Source organism: Gadus chalcogrammus, chromosome 3 (genome assembly GCF_026213295.1).
Source record: "Gadus chalcogrammus isolate NIFS_2021 chromosome 3, NIFS_Gcha_1.0, whole genome shotgun sequence".
NCBI classification, from domain to species: domain Eukaryota; kingdom Metazoa; phylum Chordata; class Actinopteri; order Gadiformes; family Gadidae; genus Gadus; species Gadus chalcogrammus.
The window spans coordinates 18,182,480-18,200,301 of record NC_079414.1 but is presented as its reverse complement, the minus strand read 5'-3'; the positions used below and the strand labels follow the sequence as shown (position 1 = coordinate 18,200,301).

The 17,822-nt window shown below is 46.2% G+C and overlaps 1 protein-coding gene across 3 annotated transcripts in view; it reads right to left on the bottom strand.

Moving 5' to 3' along the window:
• Positions 1 to 17,822, bottom strand: part of tll1 (tolloid-like 1) — a 44,956-nt gene that overhangs the window by 3,426 nt on the left and 23,708 nt on the right. For all 3 annotated transcript variants that reach the window (XR_008895134.1, XM_056586404.1, XM_056586402.1), the window contains 12 exons: positions 16,941 to 17,056; positions 16,545 to 16,647; positions 15,835 to 15,951; positions 15,112 to 15,257; positions 13,733 to 13,928; positions 13,441 to 13,566; positions 12,603 to 12,763; positions 11,876 to 12,056; positions 7,676 to 7,801; positions 5,348 to 5,475; positions 1,180 to 1,393; positions 417 to 667 (listed from right to left, as the gene is read on the bottom strand). Coding sequence is in view for 2 of the 3 variants with exons in the window: in XM_056586404.1 (XP_056442379.1) it covers positions 417 to 667; positions 1,180 to 1,393; positions 5,348 to 5,475; positions 7,676 to 7,801; positions 11,876 to 12,056; positions 12,603 to 12,763; positions 13,441 to 13,566; positions 13,733 to 13,928; positions 15,112 to 15,257; positions 15,835 to 15,951; positions 16,545 to 16,647; positions 16,941 to 17,056 (1,865 nt within the window). In the remaining variant the exon portion in view is untranslated. The remainder of the gene's footprint in view (positions 1 to 416; positions 668 to 1,179; positions 1,394 to 5,347; positions 5,476 to 7,675; positions 7,802 to 11,875; positions 12,057 to 12,602; positions 12,764 to 13,440; positions 13,567 to 13,732; positions 13,929 to 15,111; positions 15,258 to 15,834; positions 15,952 to 16,544; positions 16,648 to 16,940; positions 17,057 to 17,822) is intronic.

Here is a 17,822-nt window from a genome sequence, read left to right as displayed (position 1 = left end):
CACTTCATCCTGCTTTGTAATGGCGTTCATCTGAACAATCACTTCGGATAAAAGCTTCTGCTAAATGACTAAATAGTGAAAGATACAAGTTAACAATCTTACGGGCGGTAGATAATGGGTGGGATAGTGTAGAGGCTGGGGAGTATGGTTCCTAGTAGAAAAAGTAAATGGGTTGACCGATCTACCTTAACCCCTACCCGCTCGTTAATGACACAGCTAAAAAAAATCACTGTTAGTCTTCGGATAAAAGCTTCTGCTTAACAACTAGACCGTAAATGATAGCCTACAAGTATCAGTAAACACATAGTAAATAGTAGTCTAACATTCTAATGGTTTTAACCCAATAGTAACAAACACAGTAACAGCAGGAATGACGCTTTGTGAGTTATATCAGAGCATAGTGAATCCTGTCTCACCCCGGACCCACAGAAGCGTCCGAGGCGGTGTGAGTTGGCGTCGTAGCCGTCGTACAGCTCGATGTAGTCGTAGCCGCAGTCCGCCTCCTCCTCCACCTCGAAGGTGATGAAGGTGAGCTCCACGCCGTAGCCCGCCTCCGCCGTCAGCAGCCACTCACAGTCCGTGTGGCCCGGGTAGTTGTTGTCCCCGAACTGGGAGTGGGAGAAGAGGTTCTTCTGGCGGGACTCGGCCTTCAGACGGCCCCCGCATTCTAGAGACACGGCCGAGAGAGAGGACCGTTTGGTTAGGGAGGTGCTTGGAGTGCAGTTGGGTCCTGGTTAATTGAACAGTGTTTGTTATGAAAGTGTTGATAGCCTTTCATCTGGTGTCGGCTGGTGTGGTGGTCAGCGGTGTTTGACTCACAGCGGAAAGGTTATGGGTTCACAACCCCGATTTATACCTGTATACCTAACACATTTCACTGATTAAGTAGCTTGTATTGGAGGCTGCCAGAATAACTAGAGAATAACTAGTAACTTAGATATTTAATTCACCAATCTTTCCCTAAAGGATCAGTGTACTTGGTGTACGTGCTACAGACGACCACTAGAGGGCGATAGCGCTCTTGACAGACTATATTGCTGGATGGATGAACGACAGCAAATCCCTCAGCATTATAAAGGTAAAAAGTCACACAAAACAATTAAATCCACACACATTTCACATTCACACACAAAGTTTCACAAAGTACTTCATACAACAACAAGAGTCGGAGACGAGTACCGGTGGAATGCAGGGCCTGGAAGCCCTTCCTCTGCACCGAGGCGTCTGAGATGAAGCGCAGGTACATCTTGTTGCCCGTGGAGACCAGCGCCTCGGGGATCTTGCTGCCGCAAAGCCGGCCCAAGATGGCCGCCGTGTCCGTGTCGCCATCAAAGGCCTCCAGGTGGTCGTAGGCGCACTCCTGGTGCTGCTCGATCTCAAACTCGTTGAACGTCTGGAGACCAAGACAGAGAAGAGACAGAAAAACAGAGAGACAGACAGACAGACAGAGAGAGAGAGAGAGAGAGACAGACAGACAGACAGACAGACAGACAGACAGACAGACAGACAGACAGACAGACAGACAGACAGACAGACAGACAGACAGACAGACAGACAGACAGACAGACAGACAGACAGACGGGGAGGAAACACACATGGGACAATGAATGCACTCAATGTGTCACCATGGAATAGGTCAGTAGAATAATGGGACAATACAGAATATGAGGAGTGTATGCCGTACAAGGGATTCTCTGAAGGAGGTACGATAAACTTGAAACGCACATGAAATCTGTGCAGTCTTTTCAAAGGCCGATGTACTCATCAGGAAATCAAAGGTGTAGACTGATAAGTTATTTTGAACATCTACAATACATGACTTTAACACACATTGTATGACCTGTGAACTCGCGTTCAAGAACTAGATTTACGGAATTTAGAGGACACTTTTATCCAAAGCGACGATCCAACGGTTAATGCACACATTCACACACCGACCGCGGAGTCAACCAGGCAGGGTGACAGCGAGCTTGTCGGGAGCAATTGGGTTTGGGTGTCAGGGACACCTCGACACTCAGCTAGGAGGAGCCAGGGATCAAACTGGCAACCTTTGGGTTACTAGCCAAAGCGCTCTACCTCCTGAGCTAAGCCGACCCCTAGGAAGATCTACTTCCTCTGTGAAATACCGCCCCCTTTTACGTGACCCATAATGCATTGCACCAAGCATGAGTCTGTAGGCCTGGACCCGCCCCCTCAGACACCCAGTGCCTCTTTGGGTCTGTGGTTGTCGACGTGTTCCACTTGTTAGGGACGTTGGGCACGTTTGCATATTAGGGTTAACAAGCGAGTGCTCATGCGATAGAAACAACCCCTCGGCTCTGACCATCTGTGGCCTTGTGTCTTTGATTTTGTGCTTTCGTGCGTCTGTGTGTGTGTGTGAGTGTGTGTGTGTGTGTGTGTGTGTGAGCACATGCACACGCCCTCGTGAGTGCGTGTATGCATATGAGACATGACACAGATAGTCGCCCCTACACGTCCCCAGTCATGGCTAATGTGAATGGACCGTTTTAGAAGGGCCACAGCTGTTGATGGGCTAGGCCCCGGGGGACGCCCTGTGAAGACTGTTTTTCCACTGACTTCCGTAGAGCGCCTGGAGTTCGGTTAGGAATAGGGTCACGTGTCTGGGATAGGGTTAGAGGAAGGTTTACGTTTAGGATTCAGGGTTAGGTTAACGCTAAAGCCTATGTTGATAGAAGCCCTGCCGCGTTGTGGGATGGTGAGAGAGAGGAGATTAGTTGACACTTTGAGGCGGATCTCCGTCACGTAGCTCAATCACGAGTTCCACCGGGGAGACTACACGCCCCTTCTGTTCTAGAGGCGGCAGTAGCTCAGGAGGTAGAGCGGGGTTGACTTGTAACCGGAAGGTTGCTAGTTCGCTACTCCTAACTTTGTGTCGAGGTGTCCCTGAGCTAGACACATAACTCTGACTGCTCCCAGTGAGCTCGCTGTCGCCTTGCATGGTGGACACCGGTGTTGATGTGTGTATAAAAATGGTTGATAGTCGCTTTGGATAAAAGCTAAATGCCCTGAAAAGTTAAATGTATCCTCAGCGATCTATGTCTCGGTTGTAAAAATCCCACACTGTCGTTGTACACGGGTATAAGTACAGTCCACGCTCATCATCGCCGATGTATTCATCGGGACCGGTCGCAGCCCCCCTCCCTCCCCATCGCCTCGAGGACTATGCTCCACCTGACTACGGAGAAAGAGTTGGCGTCTTCCGGGGCCAAGGGATTCCATTCCATAGCCATCACCACCGGCGTCTAGACTCCAATAAAGAGGTATCACATCCCCTGGCAGACTTCATGGATCCATCGTCCAAACGTGGGACGGTGGTTCATTGGGATTTCGTACCAAGCGCTGAGGTGGGTGGTAGCAATAGAACATGTGTGTTTTCTCTGGTTTTTCAGAGCGTGTGTATTGATTGTGTGGAGCCGAACCGTTTGGGTGGCTGTAAATAGATATTCGTATGACTCAGACGGATGCAGCGGATGTGCTGAGCAAAGCTTTACCTCCTCTAAGGTAGTGCCAGGATATATAATGTCCGGGTTTAATGGACAAACACACACAAACACACACAGTATCTATGTGTGCAAAAGTGGAGGTTGATGTATATACGAATATGCGGGCAGTTTTCTCAGATCGAGAGTGCTGTAATGACAGTGGGCTTGAGTTCATTCACATCAGATCCTGAACATGGATGAGAAGGTCACTCAGTTATTGCAGAATATCTCCACTCTGTTTGTCTAATATCTTTATTTCTTGCTCTCTCCCCTCTCTCTCCCCTCTCTCTCCCCTCTCTCTCCCCTCTCTCTACCTCTCTCTCTTGCGCAGTGCTCTTTAGAAAAGTTCAACAAAATCCGGTCCATGTATATCTTCACACACACACACACACACACACACACACACACACACACACACACACACACACTACACACAACCCACACACACACACACACACACACTACACACACTACACACACACACACACACACACTACACACACTACACACACACACACACACACACACACACACACACACACACACACACACACACTACACACACGCACACACACACACACTACACACACACACACACACACACACACACACACACACACACACACACACACACACACACACACACACACACACACACACACACAAACACACACTGTCATCTGGGTAAGGCGTACACATAAGTTTAGACACTGGCATCTGGAACCTATCAGATAAACAGAATCAAAAGCTTCCCTGCCCAATAATGATATCCTCAAATCGGCTTACTGCCTGTCCCTAATACAGCGTTCTCATCGTTCCTTACACTCAATAATAATCTTTGAAAGAAATCAAATGTGTGCGTGTGTATGTGTGCGCCTATACATGTGCCTGTGTTATTCTGTGGGAGAAAGGACCTTTAAGGCGTAGCTAATGTATACCTATAGTACACTCAGATGTTATCTTAATCACAAATATTGGAATAATGTGCAGTTATTGCATTGCACTCTGTGGCTGTTATTATGTGGGTCTTGCAATAAAGAAAGCATTAGAAAGCATTTTCTACTTCATTATTTGGCAGAGAGGAGGACAGGGAGGGGATACAGTTTGTCCAGCCAAACAGAGCAGGAGTTGTGCTTGAAGATAAATATGTGTCAAAAAAAGAAAGCAGCAAAACATTGACAGCTTCTGCCGCCTGATTAACCAATACATAGGACCCCACCCATGGATGGTATGAGGATTCTATCCCGATGGAGTAATGTTGGATCAGGGTGGAGGAATATTGGATCATGGTTGAGATATGTTGGATAAGGCTGAAGCAATGTTGGAGCAGAGTGAAGGAATATAGGATCAGGGTGGAGGGATGTTGGATCAGCGTGGATACATATTGGATTAAGGTGGAGGTATGTAGGGTTGAGATGGAGGTATGTTGGCTTAGGGTGGAACTAGGAGGATCTTATCCCCATGGAGGTATGTCTGATCAGGGTGGAGGTATGTTGGATCAGGGTGAATTTACGTCCGATAGCGGCAGAGGAATGTTGCACCAGGTTGGGGAAACTGTAATAGAGGTGGAATTTTTGATCAGGGTGGAGGTATTTTGGATAACACAGGAGGGATGCAGGATCAGGGTGGAGGTATGACGATCCTATCACGATGGAGGTGTGTTGGAGCAGGGTGGAGCTGATATGATCCTATCACGATGGAGGTATGTGAGGATCAGGGCGGAGGAATGATTCATCACGGTGGAGGTATGTGAGGAACAGGGCGGAGGAATGATTCATCACGGTGGAGGTACGAGAGGGACAGGACGGAGGTAGGTGATATCAGGGCGGAGGTCTTGTACTTACGATCTTGACTCTGTGTCCGGGGGTGGCGGTGATGTCCCAGGTACACTCCTTGCGACTTGGGTACTTGTCCGGCCAGTTGGGGCTACTCAAGGTCCCACTGGGGCTGTGGATCTTATGCTCACATTCAGCTGGACACACACACACACACACACACAAACAAACACACACACATAAACACACCCAAACACATACCCATAAATAGATTACATTAACCAGACAGACAATTACAAAAAAATTACAATTGAGGCACTTAACATAATTAAACACAACACCAAATAGGAACGTGGTTTATGTTTCAGGCTGTTCAGACCAACAAACCATTAATAAAAAATAAAAAATAAAAAGCCATGAACTCCACCATTTCAGTCGTGGTGTTTCAGTGCTATGACATCATGGAAAAGTGAGTTGCATCTGCACAAACAAATGGTAAAAATGGCAGTATTTTATCATACGTTTTGATTGTGTTGCATGTGTGACTTGTATGTGTCCATGCATATATATGTGATTCTAGTTGATTATGAACACCAGAGGTGGGGAATTGTGAAAAAAGATCTAAATTATGTGGAAGGGTAGGAGAGATGAGAGCCATGAACAGGACAAGTAGATGATTACAAAATTATGTTTTTTATTGAGAGGTTGAATAGACTCCATAGACCACAATGACAAACATAATGGAGACACACACCATATAAAAAGACATGACATAAAAAAAACAATCGTCTCACATTGCAGATCAAATATAATCACATGGGTAACAAGTTGGGACACATGTATTGTCTAGAATATTCAAAGATCCTTCAAGTTTGTTATCAGCAAACAACTCCTGTTTCATCTGACTCATTCAACCATGTCAAATCCAGACAAATGCCATTAACCTTTTTTAATAAAAGCGTAACAATTTGTAGATATCTATTTCTTGGTTGTTTTCTTCTATTTGTTCTTTAGGCTGGTTTAGAGGGCTGGTCTTCCAAAATAATATGTTTCATCAAAATAATATCTTCTTAATATCTTTAGTTTTTACATTCATTTCACTCATGACTACCGGTATTTATGAATGAACAAACACAGGTGTGATTTCAGCCTTCCACGCTAAAAACTCAAAATAAGAACATTTTGTTGACAAAATTTAGTTTTAACAGTACAAAATATAATTTAGCAAGCATGTATAACTTTTGCATCAATAGTGATGAAAAACCTTATTTACAAAAACATTTCATGTGTTCACCACGACACTAACCTAAGCCTACAGACGATATTATATTGAATGACATATATGAGATTCTTGTTGAATGAATTTACTGCGATTTCTGTTTGTTTATGAGATATTTCTTAGTTTCATCCTTCGTTCCTTCCCCTTGTTTATGTAATAACGCGTATGGGTCAAGGTCGCAAGGTAATATATAATACTATTTGAAAATACATACCATGCTATGATATATAATGCATATGCACGCTCAAACACACTCACACGCAAATACACACACCCACACACACACGAGACGTACACATGAATGTGTTTTACGGAAGGTACATTCTCTCTGACACGGGGAGTTCACCAGGCCATTCTGGTTTACTGCAAACGCACACTGGCACATGCACACGCACACATTGCCTTTAAGAAACCAGATGTTTGGAGCTAGGAGTCCCTTTATGAGGACCACTGGAGAACTTTATAGAAGTACGTTTGCATGTGTGTGTGTGCGCGCATGTGTGCCAGTGTGTATGTCTGTGCGTTTGTGCGTGTCTGTGTGTAAAACATGTGTTTCAACTTTTAACTTCAAAGGGAAGAACTCGATTTGATGTCTGACATTGTAAGCTGGATGTCTGTTTGTGTGTGTGTGTGTGTGTGTGTGTGTGTGTGTGTGTGTGTGTGTGTGTGTGTGTGTGTGTGTGTGTGTGTGTCTGTGATTGTGTATGTCTGTCTGTGTCTGTGTGTATGTGTGAGAATGTGTGCGTGCATTTTTTCCTTTCTCCCCCGCTTTCTATATCATGTAATATAGTATATGTCCTATCCTATCTACAAACACACAATCACACTCACACTCACACACACACACACACACACACACACACACACACACACACACACACACACACACACACACACACACAATCCTAGCCACTCCTATATGGAGATGCGCACCCCGTGGTAGGAGTGGGCAGAGTGGGGGCCGTACACGGAGCGGTGCGACTCCTTGTGCACGTGCTGGTGGTGTGAGTGTGCCAGCTCGTGCACGTGCACGTGCACGCCCAGGTGCTTGTGGCGGTGGGCGTGCGCGTACGGCTGCGGCGGCTGCGGCGGCGGCGGCGGCGGCGCGGGGAACCCACCTTCCTTGCAGTCGTGCTTGTTCTCGTGCAGGACGAAGCCGTGGCGGCACTCGCACACGTAGGAGCCCAGCGTGTTGACGCACTCGTGCTGGCAGCCCCCGTTGTCCTTGCTGCACTCGTCCTTGTCTGTGGAGGGAGCCACGCGTCAATCACAGGACGGGCCAATCGCAGGCTAGGCTGACAAGGTTGGGACGGTGGGGGTGGGACGAAAGGGGGACGGGGAGGGACCATGTCTGTAGTGAACTATGGGTAATCGTTACCACGATAACATGAGTAGTTAGTGTGATAGCGGGCTATGTTGTGAGATGAAGGAGGGAAGGAGGAGGCCTTTAGGGAATGAGAGGTTTGGGGAGTGTTTGGACTTTGACAACGCAGGGCTGGAGAGTTACGATGGCTTGGGGTTCCCAAGAGCAACCCAAACATAAAGTCCAAATTCAAGCGCCTTCAAACATGTCTCGTGTCCACTTAATGGTTAAGTAAGGACAGATTGCGACGTTATAGGAAGTGAGAGGAGAAAGTAGGAATTCTCCTTATGGGAGAAAGTATAAAAGTGGTTGTGAAAGAAGAGACTGAAGCACAGGAGTCATTTGGTGTTGAAAGTCATCCAGAAATGTTAGCAAGTGAACTCCAATCTTCAGAACCATGTTAGTGTGCAGTATAAAAAAGGTCATTTTGTGGATGTCCATGCATTGCCAAGTGTGGGTGTGTGTCCGTGTGATGTGTGAGGGTGTGTTCTCTGGTGTTTGCGTGTCTGTGTACACTGGGCTTCTGTGGTTTTACGTTCTGCCTAAGCCCTCAGGGCTTATGGTTAGAGTTCCTTCACCGGCGGACCCAGACCCTGACTATACAGCGCTTCATACGTTGGCTTCCAGTCGCTGGAACTGATCAGAACCACCGTTTTCCATTTCAGATCCTGGGAGATATATATATCATACTTTAGGATTTTACAGGAGCCAAAACCGCCCTGTGTAATCGCCGTCCAGAGAGGGTATCCCGCCTTTAAGGGCCGAGAAACATGAAGCCTATGGAGACAGATGTATCCATGTTTCCAAAAGAAAGTTGAAAACAATGTAAATTGTTCGCTACTAATGTTTTTTTCTCTCCTACTCTTTTCAACATCCCTCATCCCTGGGAATAACACGAGGACAGAGCCTCAGCCATAAGAGCTTTGGCCCCTGCGTGGCTCCCTGGGAGGCTGGTGGTTGGTTAGAGGCTCTCCCTGTGTAGCAGACCATCAGAGGGGGCTAGGCTGGCTGACCCCTGACCCTGCAACGTCCCCCGAGAGAGAGAGAGAGAGAGAGAGAGAGAGAGAGAGAGAGAGAGAGAGAGAGAGAGAGAGAGAGAGAGAGAGAGAGAGAGAGAGAGAGAGAGAGGGAGAGAGAGAGAGAGACAGAGAGCGAGAGAGAGGACAGAAAGTCTAAAGATGAGGACGTATATGTTTGTGTTATCTTTAATTGTACGTACATTTTTATGTTGCCAATAAATCCCCTTTGAATTATATTGAGCACAGAGAGTGAGAGAGTAGAGAGTGATAGCGAGCAAGAGAGATAGAGAGAGTAGAGAGAGACAGAGAGAGAGAGTGAGAGAGAGGAGAGGGAGAGCAGAAAGAAATATTGAGCAAGAGAGAAAGAAAGTGTAGAGAAAGTAGAGAGATTGAGAGAGAGAGAAAGAGAGAGAGAGCGAGAGAGAGAGAGGAGGGTGAAATAGAAGAGAGGGACAGAGACAGTAGAGATTATCGTAAGGTAGGAGTCAGATTAAGCCCAATAGCTTCACCTGGCTTCCCCTCAGCACCTTGTGAATCCACCTCCAGCTCTGCTTCTAATGGAGACACTAAATCCACCTCCCTACTTGTCTCCCAGGCTGCCCTGGCATGCATCTGTGCTCACGTGTGTCTGCATGTGTGTGTATCTGTGTGTGCTTCACTCCGCTTTTCCGAGTAAGAGTGTGTTGATGTATGTGGTATTAGTGTGCTATTCTGGGCTTCCTCTCTCTCTCTCTCTCTCTCTCTCTCTCTCCCTCTCTCTCTAGTGTAACTTTTAACCATTTTGATCTTTAACCATACTTTCCTTAACTGGAAGTGAAAGTAAGTCTCTCTCTTTACCTCTCTCACACACACACACACACACACACACACACACACACACACACACACACACACACACACACACACACACACACACACACACACACACACACACACACACACACACACACACACACACACACACACACACACAGAGGGATTAGTAGCGTGTGTGGAAGACACCTCTACAGCCCTTGGCTGTGAGCCCACCAATGGCTTTCATCTGAAGCACAAACCCGGAAAAAGGTTACACGCAAATACACACACACACACACACACACACACACACAGACACACACACACACACACACACACACACACACACACACACACACACACACACACACACACACACACACACACACACACACACACACACACAGACACACACACACACCTTCAAACTCACTTCTTCCCTCATATAGTTTTTTTTCCAGTTGTTATAAAACAGATGCTGCCCAGCAGTCCAGCAGTCTATCAAAAAATTTAATTTTTGAAAGTCATGCAAGATAGAAATCACCTGGATCCTTTAAGCATCTATAATCTTAAGCAATGATAGAAGCACCTAAAGTAACACACAAACATGAAGGTGTCACTTTGGGTTGATCCATGTCACAATTTCCCTTTGAGTTAATATGTTAAGACAGAAACGTATTACTTAAATAGCAGCGACGTCTAACAAATTCGCCCCTGCCCTAGCCAGTAGGGGAATTTGTTGTCTTGTGGTGTTCCAGGGAATCCTGTTTGGGAGAATGGATGTAGAAATCGCCCTCGGCTTGAACCGGACTCATCCATTCTCCTCAAGATCACATGTTAGACCAGGAGCCAATCAGGGGGGGCCGATTGCAAGGTCTGGTTACCTCTGACCTGCTTGGTGTTGGCACGGCCGGGAGCGGGGGTGCGGACGCGCTTTACGTTCTGGCACGACTCAAACACAAACACACGGTCTCGGCACAGAGCCGGCTTGTCTGAGGGAGAGACGGCAGGGCATTGGCATACTGGAGGTAGAGGCTGGGGGCGAGGGGAGGGGGGGCGCTCAGCAGAAGAGTCGTGTTCAGGTAAATGTACTCGACATGTGGAAGAAGGTCGACAAACAGAAGTTCAAAAATCGGAATTCAAAACTCGCGGTCGATCAATCCCTCCACCCCTTTGGAATATGTGAATTAATATTATTGTATCATTTCTGTTTAACATCATGTAAATGTAAATTTGTATTGAGCCAACAAAACCTGTATTTTCCATGACCTGATTAGATTTAACATGAAGGATAAAATGATGTTTTAAATCAAAAGTATTCGATTGTCAATGATACTTTAAGTTTTTCTCATAATGTCAACGGAAAAAAAGCCGAGACGTTAACGTCGTATTGCCCTTTAGGCTCCGGCTAAAGCGGCCACTCAACGCCGCGGAATGTCGTCCACGCTTCTGACACATTAGGAGCGCTAAGGTCTTCCTTATTTCACTTCCTTCCTTCCAAGCCATTTTCCCCCGCGTCCCGCATGACATGTCAGTTCTCTTGGTCGTCAACAACATGACTCACAGGGACAACCCACTCAGAAAGAACAATGGGGCCAGTGGCTAGGAGTCTAGCGGAGCGGAGGAAGACGTTGTTGACTCGGGAAATTAACTGTTGGAAGGATTAAAAGGTGTCACAGGGCTGTGTTTTCCCAGACATTTCATGCATGCTTGCACGCACAACCACAACCACAACCACAGGCACACACATGGACAAATATACACACACACACACCTGTACGTGGGAGGCTTGCATGCACAAACACACAGACACATGTGCACAGATGTGCGTGTTCGCACGAGCACACATACTCACACACAGTCTCACAGACTCACACGCTAACACCCTAGCACTCACACACACACATACACTGACGTACAGACACAGACACCAACACACATTCACATGCGCATGCACACACACACAAACACACATACACACACACACTGACACACAGACAGACAGACAGACAGACAGACAGACAGACAGACAGACAGACACGCACACACACACACACACATAGACACAACCACACACCCACAATCACACACTGACACGCAGACAGACGGACACACGCACACACTTAAATGGGGGCCCCTACCTGAGAAGAAGTGGGCCTTGAAGCCCTTCTTGGAGACGGTGTTGTCGGACTTGAACTCGATCCTCATGTTGTTGTACTGGGAGGTGATCACCTCGGGGACCTCCGTGCCACAGTACTTCCCGTGGAGCTTAGAGTCAGAGGTCAGACCGCTGCGCACCTCCACGTAGTCATACTTACACACCTGGCGGACGACACAGGCGTTATCTCACCTGGTGTAACAGTACATGTTCATTACCTCGCTGAGTGTAACAGTACCTGTACAATACCTCACCTGGTGTAACAGTACATGTTCATTACCTCGCTGAGTGTAACAGTACCTGTACAATACCTCACCTTGTGTCACAGTATATGTACATTACCTCGCTGAGTGTAACAGTACATGTACAATACCTCACCTTGTGTAACAGAACATGTGCATGACTTCACCTAGTGGGTCAGTACATGGTCATTGCCTCACCTAGTGTAACAGTATATGTAAATAACATCACCTCGTATAAAAGACATACATAAAACATAAACCATCCAACCACATCATAACACAAGGGAATATACTAGTTTGACAGGAAATGCAGAATAAAGATCTAAAGAAGTCAGAAAACTGTGAAGTAGTGACCAGTCAAACTCAGAAAGGGTTGAATCGTGCACATAAAAATACACAAACAAACACGTCACACACAAACCAACGAATGTTAAAAAACCGCGCACACGCATTGACACATGTACAGACCTCATTCCCCTCCAGCTCAAAGATCTCAAACTGCATAGAGATGCGGTACTGAGTGGGAGCCACCACCTGCCACACGCAGTTCTTGTTGGGTGGGTATTCTTTAGGCCAGCCTGGAGTACTGATCGTCCCGTTCAGCTTGGACAGAAGACCCCCACAGGCCGCTGGGAGACCATAAACATGAAGATCATGCTTGAAGGAGTTTGCTTTTAAAGGTTGGCAACCACCATACTTACTGTGCAAAAAAAAATCATGCTAGCCTCACTAAACTTAAGAGGGCTTAAGTTTGGAACAACTACGCTAACTGTTTTAGTTTGTAGCCAACATGCTAATAAAGTAACGCGTAGAACACCACGCTAACCAGGTACATTTGGAGCCACGATGCTAAAAAATTTAATCATGTGCTTACATGGTAAAGTTTGGAACTATTGGGATAACTTTGTAAAGAAAAAGAACAAACATGTTAACCATGTAAAGTGTGCAACCCCAATGCTTTGCTTAAGGCACTTATCTCTCTTTCTGGGCTGTGGTTTATTCATTCTTTATTTGTTTATTTCTGTGGTTCTGCAGTATCATTTAATGCCCCACTAAAATGTTCCGGGGTACAGAAACAAGCACATGTGTCTTTGTTACTTTGCGTCTTTATCGGTATGTTCCAGCATTTATTTCTCTGTTAAATTAGATTCATGCTTACACACGCTATTGGTTGAACCAGATAATGGAATATAATAGGAGTATATTTGGCATTCCATAAGACTCACACGGACAGGCACACACACACACACACACACACACAAAAACACACACACACACACACACACACAAACAGAGAGACACTTACCTTCACAGCTCTTCTTGTCTGGCGCTAGCTCGTAGCCCGGGTCACAGGCACACTTGAAGCTGCCAAGCGTATTCACGCACCGCTGCTCGCATCCGCCATTGTCTGGCTTTGAACACTCATCCTCCTCTGAAACACACACAAAAACACACGCACACGCACACACACACACACACACGTCACAACAATCCACAATGAGGCACGCATTTGATTCACAAAATAAAACACTAGCAAACACACGCACAAACACACTAAACAACACATGCATTACGCATGCGCACACATACACACACACCTTTGAAGAAATTGGCAGCGAAGCCTGCCTTGTTGACCGTCCCGTCCGAGACGAACTTCATCCACAGCGTGTGAGCTGTGGAGCGCACGTCCTCGGGTTTGTCGTAGCCGCAGAACCGACCAATAAGAGGGCTCGTCTCCAGGGGGCCGTCACGAACTTCCAGGTAGTCGTAAGCACAGCTGTCGTGCCTCTCGATCTACGTATCAATCACGCACATACACACAGACACACACACGATAGTAAGTACACAGGAGTCTGTACTAGCATCCTTTTGGTGGGATGAGGAGTAATCTGATCCCTCACAGGAAACCCATCAAATTATACAAATGACCAAATATGATATAATTGATCATACATGTAAAAGAGTGATAACATATAGTGTGAATGCATCAAGTTGTACCCATCATTTCTTCCCACTAACTTCTATTCCCATTGTAGTTAGTAGTATACATGACTACTACTACTATGATATGTGGAGCGGGTACACCAGGGTCAACAGGGTACAACAGCCCACAGCTGATCTGAGTGCCTGTGACAGAAAATGAGTGAACCCTGCCATGGGTTCACATCCCGGGTGCATTAGCGGCAGCGTTTCATAAAGCTTTAAACCTTCTGTCCACCTGACCGCACTCTGCTTCAATGTCTCTAACACACACACATGTATGCACACACACGCACACAAACACACACACACGCACACACGCACACACACACACACAGATACAAATACACACACAGAGATACACATACAGACACAGAGATATAAGCACACACACACATACATGTACACACACACATACATGTACACACACTTAGACACACACCAATCCACCACTTTCAGTAATATCCTGGACAAATTCATGAAATCTGACTCTGGCCTTGCCTAGCCTCAAAAACACATGCATTGTGCAGCAACAAACACACACACACACACACACACACACACACACACACACACACACACACACACACACACACACACACACACACACACACACACACACACACACACACACACACACACACACACACACACATGCATGCACAAGCACACAAAGACATCAAGTATCTTAAATGTCTATATATATATTTCAAACTAACTTATTTTTGTAGATAAGTGTTCAGTTTTACAACTTTTAATGCTAAATTGCTCACTTCCTCAGATTATACTTATACTCTACTACTTATACTTTCTCATAATACTTATACTTTCTCACAGATTCAGGATTTCACCTTCTTCACACCCTTGTGCCACACACAAGGACGGAGAGCGAGAGAGAGAGAGAGAGAGAGCGAGAGAGCGAGAGAGAGAGAAAGAGCATGTGTGTGTGTGTGTGTGTGAGTGAAAGAGAGCGACGGGGACCAGCGTCGTGAGTCACCTCAAAGGCCTGGAAGCTGAGTCCCACATTGTAGCCCTCAGACACGGTGATCCTCCACACACATTCCTTGGAGGGCCGGTAGTCGTCAGGATAGTTAGGAGACTGGATCTGCCCAGAGTCCTTCGTTATCTCCCCTCCACAGATCGCTGCAGAGAGGGAGAGAGGCCCCCGCGGTTTTACATTACATACCGCGACCCTGCACAACCCCCTTCAAAGTCCCATCGCTGCACCTTCCGGTATTTACGGTCACATTTAGTCACCCGGCATTTATGCTTATCCAAACTGTCGAGTCACTCTATGAGTGAGACTAAGGTGAACAATTAAAGCAGAGTATACAAAAGAATCGCTCCGAAAAACGTTCAAGAAATGACCAAGTTTTTCAAATAACAAAGGCAGAATTGCGAAAGAGATGATAACACATTGTGCGTTTTAGTACCATTCAGTGTATTCATTGTATTTTGTATATGCTGTTTACTCTGTATTAAAAAAAATACTAAACCTCATCCTCCACTGAAAATCCCCTTTCTGCTTTAGATTAGATTTAAACCATACATCACAGAATATAAACTAGGTGACTTGCTATCTTTCTTACGTATAAAGACACTTGGTCACCAAAACAGCCGAAGAATGAGCAGAACCTTATGGTTGAAGCCATAAACCTCAGTTATTGTGTGTGTGGTGTTGAGGATGAGGATGATGATGAAGAGGTTGATAATGATGTACCTTCGTACACGGCTGCGAAGCCCTTCCCCACCCAGTTGCTGCTGCTCCGGAATTCAATCCACATTCTGCTGTCGGTGGAGACCAGTACCTCAGGAAGCTTATCACCACAGAACCGGCCTGCAACACACACACACGCGCAGCCCGGACACACACACACACACACACACATGCATACAAACACGCATATGCAAACCAACACACCCACACAGACAAACACACGCATATGCGTCCACACACAATCACGCACACAGACAAACACACGCATATGCATCAACACACAATCACGCACACAGACACACACACACACGCATATGCATCCACACACAATCACGCACACACACACACACACACACACACACACACACACACACACATACAGACGCACACACACACAAACACGCATATGCACACCGAAACACCCTCACAGACACACACACACACATACACATACACATATGCATCCACACACAATCACGCACACACACACACACACACACACACACACACACACACACACACACACACACACACACACACACACACACACACACACACACAAAAACAAACAAACACAAAAACACACAAAAATAGACAAACGTTACGCAAGTTTGCCATCTATTGTACGACTTTGAAATAAGAGTCTTCCACTTATACCATATAAAACTACATCAACAACAACACGATAGCAGCATGATACAACAAGGCAGTACCTAGTAGGGGCGCTTTCCTCCAGTAACCGTCCCGGACCTCGATGTAGTCGTACCAGCACAGGCTGCTCTTATACAGGTCCATTGTGGTGAAGTTCAGAACAATCTGCACAACATACACACATCCCATCACCATGAAGGGGCCCTTTTCATACAGAGAAGCCCTTAGCCCCCTCATAAGGGGGCAATGGTCCAACTCCCCTAAAATGAAGTGAGCAGTGAGAAGCCCCATAGGAAGGATAGATGGCTATAGGGCAATAGTCCATAATACTGATGTGACATTCAACAAGTAGCAGTAAAATAACAACTTATAAAAATATGTACGAGCAAGAAGGACTGCATAGCAAGAATAATTTGGTTTGCATAACCTGTTGTGTGTGTGTGTGCGTGTGTGTGTACCTTCTCTCCTGGCGTGACCGATATCCTCCAGACACAGTGTGTGTACGAGGGGTATCCGTTGGGGTAACCCGGTGAGGAGAAGTTCCCCGTGGAGTCTTGAAGTGTCTCTCCACATGCTGCGCACACACACACACACACACACGCACGCAAGCACACACACACACACACACACACACACACACACACACACACACACACACACACACACACACACACACACACACACACACACACACACACACACACACACACACACACAGGCAGAAGAACTTGAGTGTTGAAATATCACTTCTATTCCAACTTGTAAAATTGTTAACAGATAGCCTATCCCACAAGTCACCCCCCCCCCTCCCTACTGACAGTTGGAAAAACGTTTATTTCGATTAAAGAAATGAAAAACAGCCTTTGTTTGTGTCTGCGTTTAGTTTGCCATATGGAGACTGTTAAAGTGTAAGGCCAACACATATTAATACAGCCGTTCAGTAGTAAAACAGAGAGGAACAACAACAAAATCACTTGATGAAGTGATACATTTCATCAGTTAGACATTTGAGGGCCAATCATTAAACAGCAGGGTCGTAAGGCAGCATCAACGCCATTTCCCCAACAGTCACTCGAGCTGAATGTCTCCATTACATACAAACATAATAAAGATGCATTGTGGGTGAATTGAACTGTAACTGACACAGTTCATGGAATATCAGAACTCCAGTGGGTCTGAGAAATAGGGAGGGGGTTTGAAACACATGCTTGCTCAATCGAGGAAGGGGGTTTTTGTCTGAATTTATTGTTGTTTAGGGGGAACCCTGACACTTTGGTATAGGCCTGGTGTTATCGATATTGTGTAAACTGGGGGAACATATCAACACATCACCTGATCAC